This window comes from Thermobia domestica, chromosome 17 (assembly GCF_964235325.1).
Source record: "Thermobia domestica chromosome 17, izTheDome1.hap1.1, whole genome shotgun sequence".
NCBI lineage: Eukaryota > Metazoa > Arthropoda > Insecta > Zygentoma > Lepismatidae > Thermobia > Thermobia domestica.
Genome location: NC_137470.1, coordinates 126,706,417 through 126,720,162, shown reverse-complemented (window position 1 = coordinate 126,720,162; position 13,746 = coordinate 126,706,417). Strand labels below are relative to the sequence as shown.

Genomic DNA, 13,746 nt, shown 5'->3' with positions numbered 1-13,746 from the left:
ATATGGATGTGAGTTTATCCGCAAAGTTTCTTTCAATTATAATCAATTGCAAAATTTATATTTTCAGATAAGACAAAATAAATTTTTCAAAACGAAAGAATTGGAAGGTAGTTAATTGAAAATTTGCCTCATGAAGCTATTGTATGAACAATTTGAGTGTGTTCCAATGTTCCGAACAAATATGAATATACTCAGAGTTCCTTTAGATTCCAAGTTAACGTTTATTATAATATACATATTAATGTTTGTTAATAGAATCAGCTTAAGAATGCGCTAACAAACACATAGCTATATAGGGCGTTTCAAAACAACAGCGACAACGTTTGGAAGGTGACTTCTGACACCAAGATAAGACGAAAAGTATAGACCAGCCTGGGTGCACAAATGCTTCCTTTCACAGTTATAGGCTGCCAAAAACATTTTTAAAAAAATGAACTTTAAAGGCCCATAGCTCCAGAACTATGGGACCTACCGTAGTCAGGTCAAGACTTCACTTCGGAACTAGTATGTGTCCTATCCAAAAATTAATGTTTCAGAATCCTACAGTACTCTTGCAACAATTTTTATAGAGGGAGTTTGACTACGGGCATATAATTTTAAGTACTCACCAACTACCTCTATAAAAACTGTTGAGGAAGTACCGCAGGATTCTGAAACATTGATATTTAGATAGGACACATACTAGTTCCTAAATAAAGTCTTGACTCGTCTACTGTAGGTCCCATAGTTTTGGAGCTATGGGCCTCTAAATTTCATTTTTTCATGCTTTCGACAGTCTATAACTGCGAAAGGAAGCATTTTTGCACACAAATCGGCCTATACTTTTTGTCTTATCTTGCTGTCAGGAAACACCTCCCAAACGTTGTCGGTGTTGTTTTGAAACACCCAATATATATATATATATATATATATATATATATATATATATATATATATATATATGTGTGTGTGTGTGTGTGTGTGTGTATGTATGTATGGATGCATGTTTGTGTACATTTTTATGTGTTCCTATTAAAAATTAAAATTTAGAGTAAGATAGTTTGCACTTTTAAGATAAAACAGAAATAAGCAATTTATAACAGTTTATTATAGCCTTTTAAATTCTTATTGACAGTTATACACTAGTTTGAACTTCGTGGTAATGTCATTAATTCGTAACATAAATTTTACTTCTAACAAAATTACGATACAAAAAAAGCCTTCCAACTAGTGTATAATCCGATTTGTTGTACGTATTTGAAAAGTTCAAAAGTAAATATCAGACTTTAAGAGGAATCTACATCATATATAAATATCTTGTTTACTGCGGTGTGTACTGAGGTATCCGAATTAAAGTACTTCATTAATACGATTTGGCGCTTCACAATGAAATATGTAACTTCTGGTTTGCTACTCTCACTAGCAGATCCATGATGGGGAGTGTGATGAGAGCGATATCCCCAAAGACTATCTTTTAATAGGCCTATATATAAAATATTGCAATACTTTTTTCTAATTTGGTGTAAAACAACGAATTTTAAGCGTACATCAATCATTTAGTAGCCGGTATGCCCCCTTCTGGATTCACTAGTGGCTACTTTTAAAAAAATCATCGTGTTCCTCAGTACGTGAAGGCTCTCCAGTACACCAAATTTTACCAAGTGAAAAATTAAGAAAAAATCTATTACTTCCTTTCAAAGCTTCAATAATCAAACTAGTTTTGACGTTGATAGATTTATATATGACTAATTCTGATTAAGAGCTTGCAAATTCTTGAATTAATTATTTTTAATGTTTATAATAGATATTTGTAGAAATATTTCAACTCTAAACATTTTTATGAATGCAATTTTCCAATGTATACAATATATAAAATGTCTCAGTTTTGCAACCACCCGACAGAAAATGTATTTTATTATTAATAAGCGCCGCTTTGTCACACGATTCATTTATCAGAGAGTACGCATGGATTGGCAAATTATTCACATGTTTGGCTTGATTGATTCCAAACTACAATTTTTAAGAAGAAACCATGATCCATCTGAGCTCTCACAAGTCAGTATCTATTCCACGTGTAAAAAATTGATAATTATTAATATTTTTTCTTGTAATAAAAGCAACAAAAATTGAAGTTAGAAACTGTATTAATATAGGTATTTACTTATTTATTTTAAACTTCGACTTTTCCCTAACTCTATCTTTAGGGAGAATATGAGCCGCATTCAAGGTTTAGTTTTAAACGAAACTTACTTAAGTTTGTAAGATTATTATTGAAATATTATTTAATTTGGTTCCAAATGTATTGTCACATAATAGTCATATTCGGAAAAGCTACTTAATTTTTCTCAAGAAAAAATTAAAACCAAATCAACAAGGTGAGATCCATCTACAGAATAAAAACTATAAAGTGTATAAAATTTTAAAGAAAAAATTTCTAGCGTCCCAGTCAATGACTTTTAGAGAACTGTACTGAATAGCGTGCGGTTAGCACATTGACTCCTATCACCATTATGTTTCTCCCGAATTCCTGCACGATGCAGGGTCAACAGTGTTATCTCTGTCTTCATTTGGAATCGAGGTAACTTGGAACTAAAAGCACCCCGTTAATTACTCAGCTATCGAGGACTATGTGTAAAGTGTAAGGCAGGTAAGAGTAAATGATACTCAATAATAATAATAATAAGAGGATAGGAACGTGAATTAGTGTGCCTTATCTCAAAGTAGGAAATATTGCTGCCAGGTTCTCTATATGAGTGTGTTTGTGTGACATTTTTCCAGATCAATGTAAAAATTTTTAATGTTTTATTCAATAAAACTTTCAGTTAGGTCACAGATCAAAACATTTCCAATGCTTTACTCTGGATTTTTCTTTTATTCTAATAAAATGAAGTTCAAAAATGTCATTGTTTTCGTTAAGTATTCGTCCATGTACCAGACTTAATTTGATTTATGATTGCTTTCTATAATAGTTTTTACCTCCAAACAGATGCAGCATTACAATTCTTTGCAACACTAATATGTTATTATAATCAATTGCTTGATTGTGTGTGTTCTTGTGAATATACACTTGAATACACATTTATGTGTGTTCTTGTGAATTGCTTGTTTGTCTGTATTCTATTCACAAGACAGCAGGAGATCTTTTCCCACGATTAAAAGTTATTAAAATGACAAGTATTCTACAAATTACAATAAAATAAGTAAGCAAAGTAAAAAAGAATATAAAATAACAGTTGCTCAACAGCACATGACTTTTAGAAACCTTTGTTGGAACAAAAGAACTGCATATATGAAGTTACGATCTGACTCAAACCACTACTTATCGTAAACGAAAATCTTTGCGAATCACAATTCATTAACTCTACACAATCCCAACGTAAATAAAGATTATTAAAATCTTATGAAATTATAATAACTTACTTAAAAATAATAAAAATTGTTTGATGAATTACATTGATCTGGCAATTCTTTTTCGAATATCTTCACATGTTATTATATTCCACTTTTAATATCATATTTATGTAGCAAATGTTTTGTTTTGTTTCATTTTGGATTGAGCATTCTATTTTATACACTATTAAAGCTTTATCCTTATTTTTTGACATCTTGACCACGTTGTAAGAGAGAATTTCAAAAAAAAAATTTCGATAAAATGTTATATTCAAAATATTTCTATACGAAAAATTTGTTAAAATTAATTCACGTACAGAGTTTTAGATATACAAACGCAAATAATGCAAATTAACTCACGCATTTCAAATTCACATGTTGACGTTTATATAATTTAAGTACAGATTTCTCTTTAAAATGTATTAACTTTCTAACATAACTTTGGAGATTTCCTTTTCGAGTTTGTGTTATATAGAAAGAAACGAATATTTTGCTCTCGTATATTCTTTGAATATCTGTTGATAGAATTCTTCATTTTTAAAATAATGATTTTTTTTTTCAATTTAATGTCCCATGATTATGCCCTCTATGCTAAGGAAGATGGATAACTGAGGGAAGTGAATGATGATAGAAGAATTGGTGGAATGAGAGTGTGTGAGGAAACGGGAGTACCGCAAAAAAACTCACGGACACGATGTTGTCCACCACAAACTTACTTGGCCGGGGGTCGAACCAGGAATCCCACGCCCCAGAGGTAATCGCCCTACTACCGAGTCACCATGTCTCTTTTGATCTATTTATACAATTATAGGTAGATCCAAATACTAATTGTACGATTCTTTTCCTAAACTTGTAAGTAAAATTCTAACGATTTTATTTTGTTTACGATGTATATTTTGTAAACAATAAGTACTTTAAAGAAAATTTACAAATGAAGCAATTAGTTCTGGATAATACCGGAATTTTCCTACCGATTGTGAGAGCTACTTGCGGAAACTTATGTGGAAACTTAAGGAAATTTACCTTGTGAAATACGTCACATAAGATTTAATTAATACACATATTTGAGGAAATATTTTAAAATTAATCGATACATATATTCATTTTTTTTTACTTTGTCAAAGAATTCTATTACTTATTTTGTACGCTTTCGATTCCGAGGAGATATACTGTGCAACATATTGCTGATACAATTCTAATTCGATTTTTGGATAAGTAACTCATTTGTCACACCATCATCAGTATTATGATGGTAAGTTGCAACACATTCAGAATAATTGTTGTTTTTTTTTTTCTGAATTGCAGTCCCCAACGAAAAAAAGTTATACTTTTTAAAGCGAGTTTTAGTAAAGTTTAACACAAATTTCTAAATTAGATTATTTGAAACTTGTTCTATCTTTTAATTGTAATATTTATTTTACGATTTAAGAATACAAGAAGTTTAAGACAGAGAACTAAAGGTTGTTGGAGATACAAATATCATCATCTTTTAATCTATTCGTAATATTGCATGTTTCACTCAACTCTACCACGTACCTATGTAAATAATATTTACAGTAGAACATTCATAACTTATTGTGTATAAAGGCTTGATAACGTTTTACAATCATGTATTACAAACATATTATTTTCATTTAGAAGTTAATTTTGAAGAAATATTACATTAGCATTATAAATATTTATATTACTTTGTAAATAAATTAATTGGTTACCAAATTCAAATAATCATAATGTTAGAAGTTTGTATAACAAATATCAATTTAATATTAATTCTAGTATGAGATTTTAAAATCATGTTTATGTTAGTTTGCTATTATGTATTTATCTGTAATATTAAAATAAAGTTAGTTAAAGTAGGATGCTTCCAGCCCTGAAGTATGTTTCCAAGAAAAGATTTTTATTAAATGATAAATGTTTCTTATATATTTGGATACTGAAGATCTTGTACTTGAAATAAAGAATGATTTCTAAGTTAATCGGAAACAATGTGCTAGACATACTGCTATCTTCTGTTGATCTAAGTATTTTCATTTCTTTTCTGCTAACTCAAGAATCCCGGAAAGAATTATTTACGCGAAAGAATCATAAATTATTAAAGAAAAGAAGACAACTTTTTTAAGAACCATTGAGTCTTATTAATACGATGACGAAATCAGTGAATTTATCACACAATGTAAACCACAGTCCTTTCAGCTACAAGCTAAATTGTGAAAGTAATACACAGAAACAGTTAATCAGTTGTAATTCTCATTATAGTTATTGCATGAAGATAATTTATATCTTGCTCTCTTTACATTTGAATATGCTTTCAAGTAATTTTAAGTTTGAAGAAAAAAATATTTTTAATCTACGTAAAGTTACGTAAGACAATGTGTATCCCATGAGAGATTTGAAGGATGTCTTAATTTACCTAAGCTACAGTACAAATTGATAAATCAGAAAAAGTATATTCGTGTAAAATATTTTTTTTTAATTACTCATAAAGGATTAACGGGATTACCATAGCTAGGTATATCCTGAAGGATATGCAAATACAAAGTTCGTTTTTGTAGTAAATATATATATATATATATATATATATATATATATATATATATATATTTTACAAATAATAAACAAGAAAAACTGTATGAGTAAGCTGATTTGTAGACAAATCTCGTCAGGAAGGAATTGTGATGTGTCCAAAGATACTAAGTAATAATCTTTATTTGAAATTTATTTTATGGGAGCAAACAGGGATCAATTTTGAATTTGGGCTAACTTGGCTAATTCAAAATTTAGCCCTGTTTGCCTCCATAATATAAATTTCAAACAAAGATTATTATAATGTAATGAGTTCGCCAACTGCGCAACTACACAATACATGCAGAGTTCATATCAGATACAGGTTACAGACACTTTTCTTCTTTAAATGTGCTATGTTAAGTCATAGTCTATTTACAATGGAATATTCCAGAAAACGAGAATGAAACGAAATACGACAATTATTCAGTTTTAAAAACTGTTAGATAATAACTTATCACAGAAAATACTTTTGTGTGGACAAGATTTATTCGATAATAGTGCTGAATAAAATATGATAATGAAGATTTATGTACAACAAGAATAATTAACTTTGAAACAATGAAAAAGATGTGGAAGAATAACAATGAGTAAAGTATAAGCATCATTCCTACCTTTTACAATTTAATTTAACAATCCATTTCGGTAATTGATGACTATCATTTATGAAAATATGATTGATCAGTTTCAGGCTAAATTTTGACAATATTTTTCATACGAAGCTTATTATAAATCAGTGAAAAATCCGTCTATTTACTAAGAAGTCATCAGAAAATATGCCATGTGTATTGCCACTATAGGCGTGCTAATCCTTAATAAATATTAAAATATAGACGAATTTTAAGCGTAGTACCTTGAAATGAAATTGTGTGACAGGAATAAATCTTAATGGAAAAGATCTCAATACCATTATCAAACAAAAAGATTTGGTGTATATATTTTGGTCAACAGTTTATTGTTTAATTTGAGCAAAACTAACGTACCTAATGCAATGCATGCATATAAGGATGATATAGTCTATTCCAAACAATCAAATTTGAGAATATGACAGTTATTGCCGTTTTTGGAGGGAATAATTACTACAAGAAAACAGTATGAATTATACAGATACAAAATACAGATTTGTATATAAGTTATATTCTTATTTTCAGTAATATTTTTGAATAAATTTGAACGACAAATTTGTTCAACAACAAACGAGAATTTACATATATATTGAGCTACAGGATTTAAAATAATTATATTTTAGAATTGTTAAATTGTATTTAGTGTGATTAATATTACAAATACATTCTACTTCGTTGTTTATTTCAATTTAACTTCCCCATATTGTGTAATTCTCCAATTTTTCGTAAGAAAGGAAAGAAAATCATTACGCTTGACATCTTAATAATTTCCGGAAACAATAAAATTGCATGCATGTAAAGATTAAATCTTCAGTAACATTATTTAGAACTGTTTAGGAAATTAACTGGAAAATATGCGGTGTTTAACTTCTATTTTTTAACATATTAAAGTAGGAGAGAACTTCTGACTTGTAGAAAAACGATGTTTTTTTTTACACATTTTTTACAACGTAATAAGAATATAACCCCATCAAAAAATATTTTAGTCTCTTCAACAAGCTGACTGTCGGACTTCCAGAAACTTATTCTGATAAATTAATAATTGTCTAACTGAGTTTCTTTACGCGAGGAAGCGATTTTATATTAACGGTAACAGTTTATTGTGCAATGAATTATGAATGGATATTATTGAATGTTTTTTGTGCCTTCTATATTGATTGCACTGCGTTCTAGTATTATCAGCAAATTATTTCGTTTTTCTTTTTACATAATAGTGTTACAATAAAATAGCAATAGGGGAAAGTGCAGGAAAAGCACGACGCGGACAGCGAATTGGAAAAGAACACAATAATATATATAATAAAATTTTAATAATTTATTTTGTTCTAGCTTTATGTTGTTGTTAGCGTTGGGATGAATTAAATGCTGACGATAATAATATCAAACAATGATGCTTCGCTATAGCGTGCACAGACTTTAAGGGTGAGAATTTAGAGCTATCAAATTACAATGAAGCTTTTGCTAAAATATTAGCAACGGAAAATACCGTTATCCCACATAAGCAGCCAACATATATATTTCTAAAATTTGGGTCTAGTTTCCGCTTCCCCAATGTCACTTTTAAATACAAATATAAATAAATAAATAAAAAAAAAAGCAAAACTCTACCCTACTTCGGATTAATAACCCGCTGACTTTTAGCCCAACCAATGATCTAGATCAAAGAAATTTACGATAAATCAAAGATTTATAGTATCCATTTTTATTTTATATTTTAAAAGATTTGGCACTAAAAATGATATATCACGAAATACCAGACTACATGATTCCTTCATTAGAAAGTAAGTTTTATGAGTTAAATTTGTTTTATTCTCAGATTAATCTATTTACACGGCCTAAAATAGCTCGAGATTTCCTACGGTTCGTCACAATTATTGGCAATCCGCATCCCACTGAACGCAGCTTATTGAAAAAATACATGTACAACTCAAGAAATGCATGTGTTTAGAAAATAATATATAAAAACCTTCTCTACTCATGTGATCATACAAACTTTCATACTGAAGAATCAGCACTGTCAAGTCACTTCAAGGTTGCATCTTTGCCAGCTATTGTAAACCTGAATATAAATACATTTCACATCATTGAGTTTTGTCTTTCCCACTGCCTTCAGGTGCACTGCTTTGAGAAATTTTATTCGTGCTGTACAAGTTAATCGGAGTTTCTTCCGTGGCCGTACTGCTGCTTTCTCTAGTCACAACTCCGTAGCCTTCGTTCCTGAAATCGAACACACTTCATTAAGGTACCTGCTTCTTTTGTTTGGTGTCAATTTTTTTAATTTTTTCAGCTTTTCACACGAGTACTGTTGGCCAGTCATTCCTGCTGTTGGGCGCTTCAAAGCAGGTTCCCGATTGGTCTGTAAAATCTGTCTTTTAGTCACATACAAAAGTATGTGTATCACATATGGACCAAAGTTAACGTCTTCAAACACATTCCGGCACCAGTACAATTTCTATTTGTTATAGTACTTTTATGTTGTTTTGTATCTACTACACGCACTTTTCATGGTAGAAGCTCTTTTTATCATAGTCTGTACAGCATCAGACTTTCTCGACATGCATTAGAATAAAACTGGCCCGAAGACTGTCTTAGAGCAACGGCCAGCCACGGTGTATCATCATAATATCTTCTTTCAAGACACAAAAGTCGGATGAAACTGAATGGAGATATGTTCGAATAGGCAACACAGATTTTACTCGAACCGGAATCCTGCCTTTTCAGCAGAGAAAAATATTAAAACAATTCCAGGATCTTCTTCGGATTCCAACAAATGACGGGGGAGAAAAATCCACAAAATGAAGGTAGAGCAAGATGTACTCAAAACTACTAGCAGTGAAGTATTCACAATAAGAAAACAGATTATTAGTTACTACACAATACCAATGGAAATTGCTGCCTGCAACAAGGATACGTGTGTAGTTGTCAGTGACATAAATACAGAGGCCTTGGTATTATCACTGTTTCTTTATCAGAACCACACAAATTCACAAGAAATAGAGAAAGATCAAAGCGTTTATTCAACATTGTGAAAATAACAAAAGCTTTCAAAAGGAGCTTGTATGACGTGACTGAGAATAAGAACTTCAGCTTTTCCTTCTTTTCTTTTAGCTCGATACTAACCTTCACGACCGAAGCACCTTGTAAATCTATTTTCTTTGCGTGTTTAATGATATTGTAAGTACCTTACGTAATATATTTCCACTGTTCAATCAATTCCTTATGTTTAACAGTATAAAATAATACAATATTAGTTTGAAAATGCAACGCAAGTAACATAAATTGAATCGTGAGAATTTTATTGGTATACTTGCTCCCAAAAGTGCATATATTCCTTTGTCAACAACTTGAACCAACCGAACTCAATATGGTTTTGGATACTTTCTCATAACAACAAGTAAAACTATACTTAATTTCGTTCAATCGATCCTAAGTTATTGGCAGAAGAATAGAAAGGCATAATACAGTTCTTTTTGATGGTAACAGTGATACATAAATAGCCATAAATTTAACTTTGAATTTAGAAAATAACCGCAAAAGTGAACAAAATAAAATTGTGTATTTTCATTAATAACAAACTTAAATTTGTAATGTCTAGCTATATTTTGAAAATTTAGTCTATTAATCTTTAAATATTTATTTCGAATTGTTAACCGTGAAAATAGAAATAATACACATATTCAAACGGTTTAGTTGTGTAATGCTTGATCACCACTTTCCAAGAGAATTAGGGTTAGTTTTTTCATAATAATAGGTACAACTATTAAGAAAAACGTAATTTTGACCAGACTGTCTTTCAGTGACAACGGAAAGCACGTTGAAGAACACCAAAGTGATAACAAACACAAGGCTTCTGAAAATATGTACACAGTAATAGTTGCGAATAGACCTTCTGTTTACAAGTTAGCTAACAAGAACATAGTCACCTTCCATGGAAATCAGATGGTATTTGCCGCCAGGAAACAAAATCCTTATAAAATATCCTGAAAAACTAGTAGAACTACACAGAAAAAAAAACATATAATCTAAACAATAATACACATTACACGGAATTAACAAAACACAGTCTGTAATACAAGGAACCACAAAAACTATATATATATATATAAAATTATATTGTGTGTGTATATATATCAGTATTCAGCACAACTGACCACTGTCATTTATTTCAATTATAAAATAATGGCTGTCATATGGCAACATTTATACAGTATCTTTATCATTAGTCCCAATATTAAAATAAATTAAAATATTTCCGTTGCATTTTTTCTACAACATGTATCTGTCTGCCGAAATTCAATTATGTCTTTTTCATATGTTAAACTCTTAATAATAACATTTAGAAATTAATATTATTAATCAAATGAACAGTTAAGCTCTTGTACTAGAATAGTAACTTTTTAACACATTTATGTATTGCTCCAAATCCCTTCTGCAACGGTAACGCATATGTAAAAATGGTTTTAGTATTTATTATGTGTATTAATGCTTGTAATAAGGTGACAGACAGAACCGACATCTTGGATAAAACAGTGTTATCATCTTTGGTGCAAACGATCCGAGTTTCATTCTAGATGGATGCTTATGTCATTAGTATTCACGATAAGCTATGACTTCCCATCCCATATAGCCTGGGAGCACAAAAGTAACACTAAATTTCAAAAATATCAAAAAACCAATACATAATTAGAAGTAAGTTAAATTTTAATTAACGGAAGACAATGGTTAATTGTGCTGTACTGCATGCTACGTATGTGCATATATGATTAATATCAGTGATTCAAAAAACATGATTTGTGCAATCTTACGCTCAGTGTGCTCTTCGATTTGTAAGCTGAGAACACAACTTTTTGATGTTCGTTTTTATTATTATTTCAGTTATATGAACACAGAAATGATTCCTTTCAAAGAACAACTGATTGAGTTTTACCTTCACAATAAGAAATCACTAGTAAGGTAGATGTATTGTGCAGTGAGTAAGAAATTGCACGTTTTACGTTATTCATTGTTTTAATTATAAATATAACTAAAGTACTTTGCGATACATCTCAATCCAAACTTTATCATCTCTATACAAAACTGTGGTGTTGCAGTGCTGAAGACATTTTACTAAAATAATAATAATTTTCTTAAGCTACTCTAATCTTTTATTCCGAATCTTAGGTCTCGTTTAAGAAATTTGTAATAGACATTCTGTTGTTGCTCCTTTATGTGCTAAAAATGTGTTGGTTTCGAAATATTGTATATGTTTCAAAGGAGCACATTTCTGTGTCTTTGATATTTAGAGTTTCAGCCACTCTAGGCCTAAGTCCAAAGGTTATGCCTTGTTAAGAAACAAAATAAATCTAAATAAATAAACAAAATAAATGATCCGGAAAAGGCTCTGCTAACTGACAACTTACATAATGCATCAAGCAGGAAAGTTAAAACAAAAAAATTTAATGCACAATATAATGATTAAAACATATTAATAATTAAATGAAAAGGATATTCGATAATAATTAAGACAGAGGGTAAAACTAAATTAAAATCAGATATATGATCTTTTTTTTAAGTTTCCAGCTAATTGAAATAAAGAAAGTGCAAACACGCAACTAGTTGGGACAGCATGCTTTAAAACACACTTTTCATTTTTTTTTTTTTTTTTTTGAAATTTTTGCATTTTTTCATTCATTTTCGCACTACTCACCCATACAACCTACTCTCCCGGAGACCTCCCCTGATACCATGATAAAAGAAAGCATCAAATTAAAAAAGTCACACACGAACATGGTTCCTCAATATAAGACATCAACAACACATTAGCACGACACACATTCAACTACAAAATAACAAGTCATTCAAAAAATAGAAAGATAATGGTAAATAGATGAATAATTCTGATGCATGATCATTGCTGCTATTATAAAACCTAAGGTTATTTTTTTTTTTTTTTTTTTTTTTAAATATTAACCCTCTGATTGGCAAACATTGATAGCATTACCAATTAAAATATTCAGTTTCTTTTCATGGTTGAAACATGTTTTCCTGATCATAATTTTGTAAATTTTAAAGTAATTTTGTACTTTGGTTACAAAATGCAAGATATTTATATCAAAGCAACATTACCATAAAATAGGTCTTATGTATAGCTACAGATTAGCAACAGTTTCGCTGAAATATTTTCCTATAGAGCAAGAAACCACAAATAGAAAATAAAAAAAGAACTTTCGCGGAACGTAGGAGATAAAGCTTCTACAATACTAACTTTGACTGTCCCCTGTTGACGAAGATTAGAAGTATCTAAAGAAGCGACCCGCAAATCATGTATATGTATACTGCATGAAAGCAATAATGCCAATTAAATGATCACTGAAGTTATAATTCGTGCGGATAACGCAATAGAATGCGATGTTGCTTGAGAGCAACAGTGTCAAATAAAGGGTTAACACATTGGCTGCCGGACATGAATCCCCCAAGGTTATGTACCAGGTCGAGACCTTTTTCAGGTATACAACACTCTATGGAATATGTGTATCAATTTGATGCACATGACCTGCCAGGGAAGTGCTTTGTGTATCACTTCCATACATATGGCAGCCAGTGTGTTAATGAACGTACTTTGCGTCATGGTGAAACAATTCCAGTGCAAATATTTCGCTCTGTCGCACAAAAAAAAAAAAAAAAAAAAAACTCATAACTATACAAGGAACGTTATGAATTGTTGATAAATACTATAAACAAAGAGATGCAACCGGGACAATCGAAATAGGCATTTCCCAATGTGTAATTACGTTGAAGCAAATATTTAGTGTTCTCCATTTTGCAAACACTTAGATCAGTATGACTAGCGTTTTCAAAATTACTTGCTTCAAGATAGCTTTTCGTAATATAATTTCTATTTATTTTGTACTCAAACTATGAATATTTATTATTATTACCGTCCAGTGGTAGAAGTGAGACGGTATGCGGTGGTATGCCATACCGCCTCTGGTTCTTCACTGATGAAGGCATACCACCTCTAAGTTTTCAGTGATCAAGACATACCGTCACTGGAGAGAAGATGCTAAAATGCCTTCATTAAATCCATTTTTATACACAGTAACTGATGAATAGTTTTGCACGTAAGAAAAAAAAAATATTACTTATATAGAAATAATTACTAAGTTGAAAAACCGACATTTTTGTTCTTTTTCCTACTTTTCTTTTAACG

General features: G+C 30.4%; 1 protein-coding gene across 22 annotated transcripts in view; it reads right to left on the bottom strand.

The window, feature by feature from the left end:
* Glut1 (Glucose transporter 1) overlaps positions 1 to 13,746 on the bottom strand; it is a 942,408-nt gene that overhangs the window by 56,233 nt on the left and 872,429 nt on the right. For 12 of the 22 annotated variants that reach the window (XM_081744242.1, XM_081744243.1, XM_081744248.1 and 9 more), the window contains one exon: positions 12,244 to 12,273. The exons of 6 other annotated variants lie outside the window; for them this stretch is intronic. In XM_081744242.1, coding sequence (XP_081600368.1) covers positions 12,244 to 12,273 — 30 coding nt within the window. Of the gene's footprint in view, positions 1 to 8,550; positions 8,775 to 12,243; positions 12,274 to 13,746 lie in introns of all 22 variants that reach the window. 4 more of the 22 variants (XM_081744234.1, XM_081744236.1, XM_081744237.1 and 1 more) reach the window with 2 other exon arrangements.